General features: G+C 43.3%; 1 protein-coding gene across 6 annotated transcripts in view; it reads left to right on the plus strand.

The window, feature by feature from the left end:
- Positions 1-17,464, plus strand: part of AHCYL2 (adenosylhomocysteinase like 2) — a 207,166-nt gene that overhangs the window by 174,971 nt on the left and 14,731 nt on the right. For all 6 annotated transcript variants that reach the window (XM_060196543.1, XM_060196544.1, XM_016188601.2 and 3 more), the window contains 4 exons: positions 4,421-4,484; positions 5,153-5,241; positions 7,693-7,763; positions 11,548-11,642. In XM_060196543.1, the coding sequence (XP_060052526.1) occupies positions 4,421-4,484; positions 5,153-5,241; positions 7,693-7,763; positions 11,548-11,642 (319 nt within the window). The remainder of the gene's footprint in view (positions 1-4,420; positions 4,485-5,152; positions 5,242-7,692; positions 7,764-11,547; positions 11,643-17,464) is intronic.

Here is a 17,464-nt window from a genome sequence, read left to right on the forward strand (position 1 = left end):
AGAGGGGGATTTATTCGAGGCCTAGGCCCATCTTGTCTGTCTGGGAATCTCAGGACTCCCCGACTAGGGCTTATGGGGTGGCCTGATAGTGACTAAAGAGTCATCATTAAAGTATGCCAGTCTCTTGTCCTTATTCAGCTTTTGCAGTCCTTACTTTGATACGGTTAGTTTTGTAGTGAGTGAGGGAAGTGTAATAGGAGGTAGGTGAGGAGGTTATCTACTTCTAAGTAGACACTATTTCATTAGGAACTTTATGGTGTCTTTTTAGGTCTTTCTACTTGCTTGCTTCATATACTGACTCACTACAGACTATTGTGCATTTTTGCTTTCAGGCATATATTTTGCCCTAAATTATGGATAAATGTGAACATATGTCCTATCTCATGGGACCTGGTGTATATCTAGGTTTTGGGACTTTGTTAGGAAGTGAACCACCTGAAATGGACTTAGAGAATCCAATGAAAGGAAAGGTCTCACCCGAGTAATAAGGCTGAAAGGTTGACATTCCATGCCTGATGTCTCTGGACACAATCTGAAGTGAAGCTTGCTGAGGTGGTACTCGTTGCATTGATTAGGTTGAGTTCAGCAGATGCAATATCACTTGGTATGAATTGAGAGAGGCATGCAGGAAAGTGAGCCCCACGGTAGAGGTTCCAGGACTTGGGGAAATATAGGCTCTATAGAGGAAGCAGGAGGTTGCTGCTGTGTTAGGGTTTAAGAAGGCAATAGATAGCTATTGCTGTAATCAAATTATTTGGCAATTGGGTTAACTTTGAAAATCCCTTTGTTAGGATTTTCTGTATCATACACAACATCACCATAATTTATGTCCTTTGACATTATTTGTATATAGCTGTGTCATTATTACTCTTAAAGAGCCACTACTCTTTAAGAGTAATAGATTGATGGGATAGTTCAGTGAATTTTCAACCCACCAGTCCACTTACAAATTATCCCTAGTTCCATCCACATAAGTATTGTTGTGTTTAGTAACCTTAGTCTGATAAAAATCTGTACATATCAATTTGGGGATATATTCATTAAAGGATTTACTTATCCACAATGAATATCTTTTAGATTTTTCAAGCTTCACGTCTTTGAGCCTAAACTTTGCCTATACTGGATTCAGTGAAAGATGCATTAGGGAACCCATACTAGTCCACCAAGAAATGACATCATCTTTCCTAAGCTGAGTTTACTCTGGAGGTCAGAAGGATTCATTACTTTCAGAGTTGTACTAAAATGAAAGTAAGGTGGAAACAGTGAGACATGAGTTCAGGGTATTGACAAAATAGGAAGGCAGTTAACCCACCTCAAACCCACTGGATACTAAAAGCTCAGGGATGCCTGCAGCGGGTGAAAAGCTTTCTGATCGAATCAGACAAATGGTTCCTCTCAAGCTTGTGAACAGGAGAAATCAAAGAGGAGCCAAATGTGCTTTGGGAAAGCTATAATAGAAAGAAGATGATTTTCAGGCAAGCGAGAATCCAGATGAGGACAGTGCTAGCGGTTAACCTTCTGTGATTCTTATACTGGTGACACACACCCTAAGCCACGGGGGACTCGCCTTGTTCCTCTAAGGATGCTTCAACCATTAGGCTGCTGTGCCAAAAAGCAGTACAGGCACAGCCTCCCAGAGCCTGAGCTTCCACTTAGTAGGAAGAATAAGCATGCCTATCCCAAGGTAGCCCAGATGTATTCCCCAGGCCAGGAAGTAAGTGTAGGCAGTATTTCAGGAACTCTTGGAGCAGGTCTGAGGATCAGGGAGGGCAGTGATGTGATCAGACTATTTTGTTGTTGTCACTGAGGTTTCAGCACTCTAGGCTGAAATTTCAAATAGAAAGGGAGAGACACCACAGCATTAAAAACTCCCTCCAGTGCTGTGGGGGGATAGGGGATTAGAATCTGTGTCTCTCACACACACATCAAATCAAGTGAGCTGTCTCACTGGTCCATCATGTTTGTTTGTTCATTTATTTACTTTATTGCTGCTGGGGTTATCACTGGGGCTTAGTGCCATCACTACACATCCATTGCTGCCAGTGGCCATTTTTTTTCCTTATTTTTTCCCCGTTCTTTCTATTTAATTTGACAAGACAGAGAGAAATTGAGAGGGGAGTGAGAAATAGAGAGAAAGATAGACATCTATAGACCTGCTTCATCACTTGTGAAGCATCCCCCTGCAGATGGGCAGTGGGAACTCGAACCCCGGTCCTTGTGCATGGTGTGCCACCACCCAGCACTTGCCCAGTATTTCCTAGATATACCACCAGACTGCTTCCCCCACATACCCCCAAAGTCCTTCTTTGACAGAGATTGTTTTATCTTTTTGTTTGTTTGTTCTTTAAAGATAGAATCTGAGTGAGGGTCAGAGAGAGTGAAAGAGACTGTGGCACTGAAGCTTCCCTCAGTGCAGTGAGGGAAGGGCTCAAACCTGGGTTACACACATGACAAAGCAGTGCACTATTTAGCTGGTCCCTATTCTGTCCTCTCTCAAACCTTGAGGCAGATCTCTGTCCCTAAGGTCACAAGGAAATCACTACCTAACTGAAATCGGCCCTGTTGTTTGCAGAGAAGCATTCATATTGCCAAAGAGAGGCAGGTTCCTGGAGAAGAGAGACGGCTTGAGGAGAGCCAGAGCAAAGGAAGCTTCAAAACTGTGGTCTGTTAACCATTCCAGCACCATTCTCCTTGGCCGTGACCTTGGAGTATAGTAGAATCCCTGCCGTACTTACTCTCTTCATTCCACATAAATCACCTTTGTGCTTAATGGATATTTGTTGAGTTTCATTGGAGTTCCTGGAATCATACTAACTCCTACACATGAGTGTGGTTGTCCCATCATTAGACAGACAGAACCCCTACTTTGCCTTTGGAACATCAATAGACTCTTTTCTTTTTTTTTTTTTTAATTTATTTTTTTTTTATTTAAGAAAGGATTAATTAACAAAACCATAGGGTAGGAGGGGTACAATTCCACACAATTCCCACCACCCAATCTCCATATCCCACCCCCTCCCCAGTAGCTTTCCCATTCTCTATCCCTCTGGGAGCATGGACCCAGGGTCATTGAGGGTTGCAGAAGGTGGAAGGTCTGGCTTCTGTAATTGCTTCCCCGCTGAACATGGGCGTTGACTGCTCGGTCCATACTCCCAGTCTGCCTCTCTCTTTCCCCAGTAGGGTGGGTCTCTGGGGAAGCGGAGCTCCAGGACACATTGGTGGGGTCTTCAATCCAGGGACTCTTTTCAATAGGAGAGGCAAACAGAAAATTTAGTAAAACGGACCCACAAATATTTGTTGGAATTGTCTTTCTCAGAACAGGCTAGCTTTAGTTACAAGCTTTCCTTTGCCTAGCTAGGAATGTCTAGAGAAGGAAGACAACTTGAACCCAAAAAGCAAATAAATTCTTCCTACAGGTTCTTCCTAGAGACTCTGGAAACAGTAAGAACCCTTATTCTAGTTTCTTTCTTCCTTTTTCTTTTTCTCTTCCTTTTCCTTTCCTTCCTTCCCCCCTTCTTTCTTTCATAGAGACAGAGAGATACCTGCAGCACTGATTCATCACTTGTGAAGCTTCCCCCTGCAAGTGGGGACCAGGGGCTTGAGCCTAGATCCTTGCCCACTATAATGTGTGCACTTAACCAGGTGCACCACTGCCTGACCCTCTATTCTAGTTTCTTAAGGAATCAGAGACAAAGAAGTGAGCATGTTTGAGAAAACACACTGCGTTGTGTAGTGGTGCTCTAGCTCTCTGCACCGTGCTACCCACTAAACCTCCACATTGCATCAACGTAGGAGCTGTTGACCCTTCTGATTCTCCTGAGTGCAGTCCTCATCTATCAGGATTTCTTTCTGACCCTGTTAAAATTAACAGAATAATGTTTCCATTAAGCCTTACCTTCATCTCTTCCTAAATAAAACGATGGTCTGCTAAGATAGCTCAGCTGGGAAATGCATGTGCTTTGTCATGAACACAACGTAGGCTCAAGCTTGACTGACTTCTACTGCAGTAGAGGAAACTTCATCGCTGTGTTACCTCTTCTTCTCTCTGTCTCTATCTAGCAATGAAGCCCTGGCGACAAGAAGAAAAACACATTCCATTATTTTGATTTTCTCCTTTGTGTCTTTTATTCAAATAGTATATATGCCAAAAAATTATATAGTAAATGTATATTGCAGTTATGTTTAAAACTTATTTTGTAGACCATAGATGAAATTAACTAGATACCTTGGAGTAAGACAATATTATAGTTTATTCATCATTTTTTCTTTCTCATCATTAAATAGTCTTGCCAGGCTAGAAACCAGACTTTCTTTCAAAATGGAGAAAATAAGCAAACAGTGGAACACAGGGACCCAAGTTACCCTCAGAGAACAAGTGAGAGAAACTCTTTTCTGACCTAGTGATTTTTTTCCCCTCTAGACTTAAAAGGACAACAGACATGATGTTTGGCGGAAAGCAGGTGGTGGTCTGTGGCTACGGTGAGGTAAGAGCTAACTTTTCATCTGGAGAGACAGCATGATGGTTCTGCAAAAGACTTTCATGCCTGAGGTTCTGAGGTCCCAGGTTCAATCCCCAGCACCATAAGCCAGAGCTGAGCATTGCACTCACTCATGCTCCATGCTTTCTCTCTCTCTCTCTTCCTCTCTCTCTCTCTCTCTCTCTCTTCCCCTCTCTCTGTATCTCTTTCATTAAGTAGTAAATAAAATATATTTAAAAAACAAAAGCTAACTTTTCAGCTGAAATACACTCACCTGTACAAACAGAAGAATGCCACTTCTTGGTGGTGGGGGAGTTCTTTAGAGAACCCCTGGTTTAAGTACAGTATTGCCTTTTCCTTTCTCATTTTTGGCCTTAAGTTGATTTACTGACTGTTCCAGTACTCTTTGTGATGTTCTTTTAGCTGCTGTTTTGATTATAAATCGTGAGTGTGGGTGTTCAAGTGCACACGCATGTACTAAGCAGGGGCTCAGAGTCGGTTTATGAGCTGCATTCATTTGTCTTTCTTATTTCCCCCCAAAGCATAAGTCCATTATTTAGTGAGATTTCTCTTGGGGGTGGCAAGGGGAGTGCACTGCATCAGCAGCTTGGAGAAGTGGGTCCTCCCCCCCCCGACTGTCCTCAAGTTGTGTGTTCACTGTTTGCTCTTCTCAGGTGGGGAAGGGGTGCTGTGCTGCTCTGAAAGCCATGGGCTCCATCGTGTATGTCACGGAGATCGACCCCATCTGTGCCTTGCAGGCCTGGTAAGATCACGCTGGGAGCCTTGTCTTGCCCTTCCTCCCTCTCCTGCATAGTGACTGTGTGATCTTCCAGCTGCCTCTAAAAGTGGTGAGGCAAATGCCCTGCTTTACCTTAGAGGGGCCCAGGGCCCAAGAGAGGCTGCTGTGAGCTCTCAGAGCCTGTCTTTCAAAGATCAAAGAGCCCTGCTCAGAGAGAGTTGAGATGATCAGAGACACTCAAGTTGAGAATTCCCGTGCAACTCTGCAGTGGGATATCTTGAGCCAGAGAAGAAGTTTCTCCTCCCCTTTTCCCTTTGAAAATAATGATCAAAAGCAAAATAGGCTAGCAGCCTATATCCTTTCTGATGCGGTGCATTGGCAAAACCACTTCTGTGATACTTCTCCCCAAAATGTAAACCCTAAATCCAGTCAGGAAGAAGCATCAGAGACATCCAGGGGAGGAGCATGAGCTGCTAGGGTAGAGCCTGGTGAGCAGCAGCTTGGACTCTACTAGCTGGCGACAGTTCACACCATTCTTGTGATTCTTGAATTTGAAACGAGTTCAAAATTAAAACATCATTTTAAAAGAATAGTTTTGTTCCCTCATGAGAGTATGAGTAGTCATACCTACCTCAAAGAGTTGTGAAAGTTCAGTAAAATTTGAGGCAAGGTGGTGGCACACCTGGTTGAGCACACATGTTGTCATGGACAATGACCTGGGTTCAAGCCTCAATCCTCATCTGAGGGGGAGAAGCTACTACAAGTGGTAAAGCAGTGCTGCACATGTCTCTCTGTCTCTCTCCCTCTCTTTCTCCACTTTCTCTCTCAATTTCTCTCTGTCCTAATAAATAATTAAATCTTTAAATAATTTCATAAAATAATAATTACATTATATGCATATATATAATGATTAACCAAAATGCAGAGCTGCTGTCCCATAATATACACTAACTAAATGGAAGCTCTTCTTGTCTCTTCTCATCCTCGGCAGAATGGAAAGATCGCTGTCCCTGACAGTTCTCGGGATAGAGTGTGGTGTGGCCTAAAGACCTGCCGTGACCATTTCCCCTACCTCACATATCCTGAGCCTAAAGTTCCCCCTGCAGACTCATTGGTTTTCTGGGAGTCAGCTCCACCCACCCCACTTTAGCACTCTCAGAGTTCTTTAAAGAAAGCTGCCTGTGCTCTAATATGACTGCCATCCGGCCTCCAGTTCCCTTGCAGACATGATCTTCTCACTCACTCTTTATTAGTGGCACTGCTCTGTGCTGAGGCCGGCTAAGGTTGCTAGATGAATGACAATGACACAAGGTCTCTGCTTTTAGAAGCACACAGATAAATAACCGCTGCAGAGTGTAGCAAATGCTGTGAGCAGGCTAAACAGTGAGCACCTCACAAGAGCACAGAGGGAACATATCTAATGAACCAGGAGGCAGAATAGAAAGAGGCGTCAGGAGAGCTGAATATAGAGACGTGTGTAAGTGGTTTCTTAGTCAATTCCAGGGACAGGCAGATGTGAGTGGTTACAGAGGGAGAGAATAGGACAGGTTTAAGGAACTGGAAATAAGGGGCCAGGTAATGAGTGCATACACAGGGACCTGGATTCAAACCCACAGTCCCCACCTGCAGGGATGGGGGACGTTTCAAAAGCAGTGAAGCAGTGTTATAGATAGATAACTTCCTCTCCCTCTCCCTCTCCCTTCTCTCAATTCCCTTTTCTATCCTATCAAATAAAATATATATTTTTAAAAAGGAACTGGAAGTTTTTATTTACTTATTTTGCCTCCAGGGTTTTTGCTGGAATTTGGTGCCAGCACTACAAATCCACCACTCCTGGCTGCCATTTTTTCCTTATTTTTTTTTTTTCTTGTTTTTCCCCATTTCATTCAGCAAGTGACATGATCTAAAATAGCATTTAAAGAAACCACTCTGTACAGTGGGTTAGAAACATAAAGCTAGAAGTGGTGAGGTTGGATCAGGGACAATGGCAGTAACCTATAAGAAGTTCTAATGTTCAGTAAGCAAGGCCAGCGTGAGTGGAGAGAACTAAGATTCAAGAGACTATATGGAATGTTTTGTTTTTTTTTTTTGACTGTATAGAATTTTAAAAAGGAGGAGTCAACAGATTTGGTGACAGATTCAGTGAGGAAGAGGTAGTAAACTAGGAAATTCTAATTTATCCAAAAGACAGCTTACTGAGTAGGAAGTGTGCCTTGCCACGCATGCAACCTAGGTTCAAACCCTGACACCACATGGGAGAATTACAGCACTGGGGGAAGCTCTGGTACTATGGTATGTCTTCCTCTTTCTTTGTCTCTCTCTACCTGAAAAGAATTTTTTTAATCAACATGGGAGCCATTTGCTCATGTGCCAGGCCCCAGCTTGGGGAGGGGGATATATATGCATATATATTTCGATGGCAAAGGGTTCCCCAGCTGCCTGTTGAGGCTAATTTACGCCACTTTATTTCTACAGTATGGATGGATTTCGGCTGGTGAAATTGAACGAGGTCATCCGACAAGTGGATATTGTTATTACCTGTACAGGTATGATTATGACATATAAAATGGGCTGGCACTTAGGAACACTTTCATGGGAATAAAATTCCTGGAAATGTTCTGAATAAAACCTGTCTCTAAAAGCCAGAGACAAACTGTCTAATAACCAATGAGTCTTTCACAGCTTTCCGCTCTCTGCTCTGAAGTATACCATTAGGTTACCCCAGAGGAAGAGTTCTCTCCAGAGGCTTCTCACTGTTCTTTCTTCCCATTCAGCCTCAGCTGTCAAGGAGATGACTGGAAAGGAGTTGTATTTAGAAAGCAAGATCTTAAATTGGTACATTTGGTTTGTTTTTTAAATTCATTTTATTTTATTTTGGGCTAGAGACAGAGAAATTGAGAGGGGAAGGGAAGCCAGAGAGGGAGAAGGAAAGAGACACACCTGCAGGTGGGGATGAAGGGCATTAAACCCAGGTCCTCAGGCATCCTACTTGGTGCGCCACTACCCAGCCCCTATCTTTGATTTTTTTAATTCTGCCCCCCAAAAGCAAAACATATTTCCTGGTAGTGTCTGTAATTAAAGCAAGTCTAGAACAAAATTCTTCATAGAGAAAGTGGATAAGATAATTGTGTTAACTCCCAAAGAAGTGGATTTTTGAGCTTTAGAAAGGAATATGCAGGGGCCGGGTGGTGGCGCACCTAGTTGAGCGCACATGCTACAGTGAAAAAGGACTCAGGTTCAGTCCCTCCAGTCTCCACATGCAGGGGGAAAGCTTCTCTATCTCCCACTTCCCTCTCAATATCTGGCTATCTCTATTGAACAAATAAAGATAATATTTAAAAAAAAAAAAAAGGAACATGCAGAAATGGCTACTTTCCTTGAGATGAGATGCTTATTTTATCTTTCTGATAGAACCATAGAGCACTAGAACACTGATTTTCTTTTGTAATTTTATTTTAGAGGAGGAAAATCAGAAAAAATGTAAAAATGTGTTTGTAGCCTCAGGGAAAACAGGAAAGAGAGACCATGAGAAACTATGCTTGCTTGCTTTATAACAATCCCCTCCATCTCTTTTTTTCCTTTTCAAGTAGTTTTATACAGATGAAATTCACAAGCCATACATTTCACCCATTTTAAATATACAATTCAGTGTTTCCTAGCAAAGTCAGAGTCATAACCATGAGCACAGTCTAATAGATGTAATTCAGAAGCATAAAATTCACCCTTTTTATGTTTATTGTTATTGCTATTGCTATTGTTGTTGGATAGGACAGAAAGAAATTTAGAGAGGAGTGGAAGAAAGAGAGGGGGAGAGAAAGATAGACACCTGCAGACCTGCTTCACCACCTCTGAAGTGACCCCCCTGCAGGTGGAAAGCTGGGAGCTCGAACCGGGATCTTTATGCTGGTCAGAGCGCTCTGCGCCATGTGCGCTTTACCTGCTGCACTACCGCCTGGCCCCCAGTATTATTTCTTTATAAGGCTTGGCCACATTTTATTTGTCCACTCATGATTGACGGACACTTGGGTTCTCACCTTTTGACTATTATGAATAATGCTGCTGTGAACATTGTGCACAAGTCTTTTACTGTGAGTATATTTTCAGTTCTCTTGGGTATATTCCACCAAGAGGTGGGATTACTGGACATTTTGAAGAACTTCCAGGCTTCTCCAAAGTGATTACCGCATTTTACAGTCCTACCAACAATGCATAAGAGTTAAATTTCTACTAAGCTTGCCACCACTTGTTATTGTCTGTCTTTTTTATTAAACATCCTAGTACATGAGAAAGGCTATCTTGTTGTGACTCTGATTTGCATTCCCTAATGACTAATGATATTGAGCATCTTGTTGGCACATCTTTTGAAAAATGGCTATTCAGATCTTTTGTTCATTTTGAAAGTTAGGTTACTTATAGAGCCAGGAGCGAGCTCACGTGATAAAGTGTGCACCTTTCCATGTCCAAAGTCTTAGGTTGGAGCTTTGACACCATGGGGAAAGCACAACAGCTCTGGGGCAAGCTCCACAAATGCTGGGCCAGTACTGTGATAATCTAAAGAAAAACAAGTGCCTTATCAGATATATGATTTACACTTCTGCTAAGATTTAGTTTTATTTTACATGACGTAGAGAGCGTTTCATGCAGGGGGGGGGGGCAGTGAGTGGGCAGGAGAGAGCTCACCCAGTAAGGAACACACTTTACTATGAACAAGGACCCAGGTTTGATCCCTCCCCAACCTCCCCACAGATACTACACAAGAACACCATGCAGAGGTTTCACAAGCTGAAGAGTGTTGCTGTGGTACCCCCCCCACCCCCCCCCACACACACACTGTCTCCCTCTCTAAGATAAAAAGACCCTTGGCAGGTGGGAACTGACTCTCCTGCTATACTGCACACATTACCATGTATGAAAGCACTTTCAGGGGAAAGCTTCATGAGCAGTAGAGTAGTGCTGAGGGGTTTCTCCTACCTCTTTCACCCTCTACCTAGAGGGAAATCATGGCATCCAGAAGTGGTGGAATCATATAGAAACTGGTTCCCAACTATAACCCTGGTGACAGCAAAGGGAGGGAGACAGACAAGCCAGAGCATCGCACTAGTACATGCAGTGCTGGGGTTCAAACCAGGAGCAAATCCTGTGCTTTACCAGTTGAGCCATTTCTGTTCCACTACAGGCATATATATTTAAGTTTTCTTTATTGGGGGATTAATAGTTTGCAGTTGACAGTAAATACAATAGTTTGTACATGCATAACATTTCCCAGTTTTTTCCACATAACAATACAACCCCCTCTAGGTCCTCTGCACTGCAGATATTTTGTTCCATTCTGTGGGCTTTCTCTTCGCTTGCTTAGTGGTATCATTTGTAGCACAGAAGTTGTTTTATTTTTAATTTCTTTATTGGAGAATTAATGTTTTACATTAGACAGTAAATATAATAGTTTGTACATGCATAACATTTCCAGGTATTACATATAACAATACAACCCCCACTAGGTCCTCTGTCATCCATTTGGGACCTGTATTCTCCCCCACACCCACCCCAGAGTCTTTTACTTTGGTGCAAGCACAGAAGTTTTCATTTTGGTGCATTTCAGTGTTTTCTTTGGATTTTTTCCTTAGGATTAGGTGTTATAACTAAGAAACCATTGCCTAATCCAACTTCATAAAGATGCATTCCTCTGTTTTGCTAATAATTTTATCATTTTGGATCTTTTTAAAAAATATTTATTTATTTATTCTTTTTTGTTGCCCTTGTTTTATTGTTGTAGTTATTATTGTTGTTGATACTGTCGTTGGATAAGACAGAGAAAAATTGAGAGAGGAGGGGAAGACAGAGAGGGGGAGAGAAAGATAGACACCTGCAGACCTGCTTCACTGCTTGTGAAGCGACTCCCCTGCAGGTGGGGAGCCAGAGGCTTGAACTGAGATCCTTACGCCAGTCCTTGCACTTTGCGCCACATGCATTTAACCTGTTGCACTACCACCCGACTCCCCCATTTTGGATCTTTTTTATCCATCTTTTTATTTTATTTTGTCTGTGGAGCTTCACTGCTCTGGACTGACTTTTTCAGATGAAGACAGAGAAAGAGTGAAAGAGACCACATCATCAAAGCTTCCTTCAGTATGGTAGGGCCTGGGCTTGAACCTGGGTCATGTACATGACAAAGCAATGCACTATCCCAGTGAGCCATTCCACCAGAACCCCCTTTTTGGCTGTTCTACTTAGACCTCTAATCCATTTCTACTTACAGTTAACATAAACCTGAGGTGGGAGTCGAGTTTTGTTGCTGAAATGAAATGTGACTCGCTCTCTCCTACTGTTCAGGTAACAAGAACGTGGTGACCAGAGAGCACTTGGACCGTATGAAGAACAGCTGCATTGTGTGCAATATGGGACATTCCAATACAGAGATTGATGTGGTAAGGGCCAGTGACACCTCCTTTGAGGATTTTTTCCCCTCTCCTTAAGAGCCCTCCTCTGGAAAAGGAATGGCAGGATCACTAGCCTTCTCCAGCACAGCTATCCCACAAAGCGGTCTGCAGTGTACTCACTGACTAGCTCACAGCCTGGGCTTCATCTCAGCTTAATCATTTCTCCATTTTCTCCTTCCACCCCGGCCTGCATGCCAGCTCACACACTGAGCCACTATATATGTCTGGCAGGGAAGGCTGGGTACACTCAACACTACACAAAAAGGTGCTAAATGAGAGGCAGCATGGTAATTGCTATTTTCGGGCTGTTGGACTTTACTGTAAAGGTGAGTAAGCATGTTGGTCCAAGGAGAGAAGTCAGGGGAGAGAGATGTATGGACATGGGCCAATAGAATGGCTCACTTGGATAGTGCGCTGCTTTGCCACCTACACAACCTGTGTTTAGCTGCCCCAGAAGCTAAGTAGATAAAATCATTGAGCTCTCAGGCCTGACATCCTGAGTTCTACCCCCAGCCTTGTGTGTGCCAGAGTGACACTCTGCTTCTTTCTCCCTCTCATTAATTGCTAAATCCTTTAAAAAACAAAAACAACCTTCAGCATGAATTTCTGCCATCTGATAAACAATCATGTTAGAACCTACAAAAAACAAAAGGCATTTAATTATCTATTTTTTTAATTATTTTTGTATAACAGAATTACATGTCGACAGGGGTTTGAATCCACACCATTCCCACCACCAGAGCTCTGAATCTTCACTCTCCCCACTGCAATCCACCACAGTTCCCTAAGGTTGTAGACATGGGCCAACCATCGTCTCTACAACTGTCTGTCCACACATTTATACATAGTTGCCCCACACTTTTTTTTTTTTCCTGATTCAATCCTCTTTCCCTCCAAGCCACTCATGACAACATAACTACCTCCATATATCCCTCTCCTTTTCCTCTCTCTCTCTCTCTCTGGGTGCTGATGGAGCTGGAGTTCAGAGCCTCTTCATCCTATCCCTTCTCCCCTGCTGGGAGTATGGATCAAGGTTGTTTTGGGAGCATAGAAGGTAGGAATTCTGGCTTCTATAATTGCTTCTCTGTTGAGCATGAGCATTGACAGGTTGATCTATACCCCCCAGCCTGTTTCTGTCTCTCCCTAGTGGGCCAGAACTCTGGAGATGCAAGGGTCCAGGACACATTGGTGAGGTTGTCTGCCCAGAAAAGTCGGGATAGAGTCATGGTAGCATCTGTAACTTGGTGTCTGGAAGGTGGCATGACCTAAACTGAGACAAAATGATTAATGAACTATCTCCTATTTCCTAAAAGATCAAAATGAAATTAGATACTAAACTGATCATACACTAGCAATTTATAAACTTTCTTCAAGGGGAAAAAGAAAGAAGGAAAGAAAGAGAGAAAATCAGAAAACAATCCAGGTTTAAGCCCAGCCTCCACTACATGAAGGAAGCTTTGGTGCTGTGGGCTAGTTTACTCTTCATCTAAAAAAAAAAAAAAATGTATGAGGTAGGATGAGAAGACTACTTTCTTTCTTTCTTTTTTTAAAGATTTTGTTTATTTATTAATGAGAAAGATTGGAGGAGAGAGAGAAAGAACCAGTTATCACTCTGGCACATGTGCTGCGGGGGATTGAACTTGGGACCTCATGCTTGAGAATCCAACACTTTATCCATTACACCACCTCCCGGAACATGAAAAGATTTCTTAAGAATGACTGTGTCTGTCAAATACAGTGGGTTTTCTTTCCTTTGCTTCTATTTGAACTAGATCCTCCCTTAGAACTTATTTTTCAGGGTTAGGGAGATAGCATAATGGTTATGCAAAAAGACGTTCACGTCTGAGGCTTTGAGGTCCCAGATTCAATCTCCAAAACCACCATAAGCTAGAGCTGAGCAGTGCTCTGGTGTGTGTGTGTGTGTGTGTATACCTCCCCCCATCCACTGAGTATCTCTCTCATTAAAATAAATAATTTTTAAAAAACTTATTTTCCAGACTATACTAATCAGGGCTGAAGGGATCATATTGAGTTCTCTAAAGCAAACCCAGACAATCTAGCACCTTCGTTCTCTGATTTGGCTATTATATAGTCACCTTCATATTTTTTTCAACTCAGCATAATAGTGATCCTACTAACTTGACCAAGTAATACTTGATAGAAGTGTGATTTACTGGAGGCCGGCCAGTAGCGCATCGGGGTAAGCGCACATGGTGCAAAGCGCAAGGACTGGCATAAGGATCCCAGCTCCCCACCTTCGGGGGGTAAGGGCTCGCTTCATAAGTGATGAAGCAGATCTGCAGGTGTCTATCTCTTCTCCTCTCTCAATTTCTCTCTGTCCTGTCCAACAATAACAACAATAATAATAGTAACAACAATGATAAACAACAAGGGCAACAAAAGGGAAAAAATAGCTTCCAGGAGCAATGGATGCATAGTGCAAGCACTGAGCCCCAGCAATAACCCTGGAGGCAAAAAAAAAAAATGTGATTTACTACCTGCTAAATTATTTATTTATTTATTATTTTTATTGTCACCAGAGTTATCACTGACACTCAAAGCAGGCATTACAAATCCACCACTCCTGGCAACTATTTTCTCCCTTTTTTTGATAGGACAGAGAGAAATTGAGAGGGCGGGGGAAAGACGGGAGAGACAGAGGACCTGCTTCACCATCCGTGAAGCATTCCCCTGCAGGTGGGATGTGGGGGCTCAAACCTGGGTTCTTGCTCATGGTGATGTGTGCGCTCAACCAAGTACACCACTGCCCAGGCACCCTGTGATTTACTTCTTTTAGAATTTGTCAAAGAATCTCTCGGTGTGACTTTGAGTCTGGCTTGGCATTTTCCTGTCTCCACTGTGTTTCCCTGTGGGAATGGCTCAAGCACAGTGCTTTCATCTCCACTGAGGTCTACTCTGGTTGAGCGTCAGCACTGCCCAGGGAGGCCAGTTCCAATCTGTGGACAGCCTGTTGGATAAAGCTGCTTGGAACAGTTTCTCTTTTTCACTCTGTGCTCTAGTTTTCTGTTACTAAAAATAACTGGAGAAAGACAACCCACCAAAGTCTTTCTCCTTGAGGTTTGAGTCGTGTGGGCTCCATTGTGTCTTACATTATATTTTGCTCATGGTGAATAATTTAAGTCTTTTTATCTATTTATTTATTCCTGTTTGTTGCACTGTTTGTTTTATTGTTGTAGATATTATTGATGTCATTGTTGTTGGATAGGCCAGAGAGAAATGGAGAGAGGAGGGGAAGACAGGGAGAGAAAGATAGGTACCCACAGACCTGGTTCACCTGTGAAGCGACTTCCCTGAAGGTGGGGAGCCCAGAACATCATTCTGGAACGTGTGATGCCAGAAATAGAGCTCAGGATCTCCTGCTTACACGTCCACTGCCGTAAGCATTGAGCCTCCTCCCAGGTTGCTTGTTGATATTTCTGAAATACTCAAGCACGCATTTGTCCTTCCTTAAATTGATCTGCTTATAGTGTCCCCCATGGGAAAGGCCTAAAGGAAAGTAATTATGCTTAGAGAGCTAGAGAGAAACTTCAGTGGGTTTAAGGGACTTTCCCTTCTAAATCCTCAAGAAGCTGTAAAATAAGCAGTTATGTAACTTCTATTTCTACTTTATCTCATTTCATCCTTTGCCCTCCCCACAAATGCCTGGCTTTCGCATGAGAAAGTGAGAAGCTGAGTACACCGTGCAATCTATACACTATTCATGAGACCCAGATACTTATGTTGCACTGTCTCCCTGCATGTTGGTCTAGTATCCTGATCGTACACTCTTATGATTTCTTGATTAACTTTAAATCGTCATAGTAATCACTCCTGAAGGCAGTCTAGGCATAAGTAATCTCTCAGGATAAAGACAGGAAACTTAATTTTCAGTCACATCTGTCTACTGTGTGACTGCTTTATGCCTCGTACTAATCTAGATGCTTGGAGCCAGTGACAAGGAGAAAAATACCTGCCCTCGTGAAGCTTTAGTTTAGTGGGGGAAAGACACCAAGCACAGAAGTACCATTCGCAGTACATGTTAGAAAGTGGAAGCATCAGGAGAATAAATAAAAATCGGGCATGGTGAAGGGGAAATGGAATGCTAGGCTGCAGTCTGAAGTAGAGGGGCCAAGACATAAGCCTTAGTGGCTGGGCCGTGGTGCACCCGGTTAAGTGCACGTACTACCATGCTGGAGACCCAGTTCAAGCTGCCGCTCCCCACCTGCAGGGGGGAAGTTTCATGAACAGTGAAGCAGGTCTGCAGGTGCCTCACCTCCTCTCTCCTTCTCTGTCCTCCTATCCTTCCTCAGTTTCCATCTGTCCTATCAAATAAAAAAGAAATAGAGGAGGGGGAAGGAAAAATGCTGCTGGGGACAGTGCTGGCACCGAGCCCCAACAACAATAACCCCAGTGGCAAGGGGGGGCAGGTGGTGGTACACCTGGTTAAGTGCACACATTACAGTGCACAAGGACCCGGGTCCAAGCCCCTGGGCCCTCCTGCAGGGGGAAAGCTTCACAAGTGGTGAAGCAGGGCTGCTGGTGTCTCTCTTTCCTTCACAATTTCTCTAGGTCTCTATCCAAAAAAAAAAAGACAAGCCTCAGTAAGGCGATGTTAAGGCCCAGAGAGGAGACACCTGCCAGTTTGATTTTTTATTTTTTTAGGTGAGTTCACCTAAGTTCATTTTGGGAGAGCAGCCAGGGGTGGACCTCCCTGTCTGAGGAGTGCCAGTGAGGCCAGTGTGCTTGGTGCAGAATGAGCAATGGGCAGGGGAGCCTGGGAGAGAAGTCAGAAGTGACAGGCCAGGTGTATAGGACCTCTGAGGCCATTGTACAATGCCTGACCACACACTCTGGGAGAAGCTGGGAGCCATTGTTGATTAGAACAATTTGACTTGGTTTTGTTTGTTTGTTCTGTTTTTGTTTTTTTAAAGTCATCAGGATTATTGTTCAGGCTCCACCATTCCTGGTGGTCCTTTGTAATAGAGGTTTAGAAAGAGAGACAAAGAGGAGAGACACCTGGAACACTGCTATGTAACTCAAGAAGCTTCTCCCCTGAAGTGAGGACTGGGACGTCAACCCAGGTCCTTGCACATGATAATGTGTCGCTCTGCTGGATGCCCCACCACCTAGTCCCTCTGATCTATTTTAAAAAGGCTGGCATTAAGGAGAGAGAGCTCCATAGGCAGGCATATATATATATATATTCCCTTTTGTTGCCCTTGTTCTTTTTTTTATTTTTTTTTTTTTTATTTAAGGTAGACTTTCATACCTGAGGCTCAGAGCTACCAGATTCAGTCCCTTGCACCAACATACACCAGAGCTGAGTGGTATATTGGTTAAAAACAAAGTAAAATAAAAATAAAAGGATGCTATCAATTATAAAAGGGCCACACTGGCTACCATGTTAAAACTAGACCTAGTTTTGCAAGTGTTTCTAAATAGCCCTAGTATCTGCCATGGGCACCAGCTACAGGCCAGCTCTCAGTCCTCTGTGTGCTTTTCTTAGCAGAAGCTAAATGGATGAACAAGTGGTCCAGAGAGAGACGCTCAGAGGGACTTTGGGACAGCTGACTTACTTAGCCTTTGATGTCCATGTCACAGGACATGCTAAATTAAGAAAAATACTAAATATCCTATTTATTGATTTATTTGATAGAGACAGAGAGGAATTGATAGGAAGTATTAGAGGAAGGGGCACCTCTAGCACTGCTTCACCATCATGAAGCTTCTCCCCACCCCAAGCCCCCCACCTCAGATGGGAACCAGGGGCTTGAACCTGGGTCCTTGTGCACGGTGATATGTGTGTTTTA

This window comes from Erinaceus europaeus, chromosome 8 (assembly GCF_950295315.1).
Source record: "Erinaceus europaeus chromosome 8, mEriEur2.1, whole genome shotgun sequence".
Taxonomy (NCBI): domain Eukaryota; kingdom Metazoa; phylum Chordata; class Mammalia; order Eulipotyphla; family Erinaceidae; genus Erinaceus; species Erinaceus europaeus.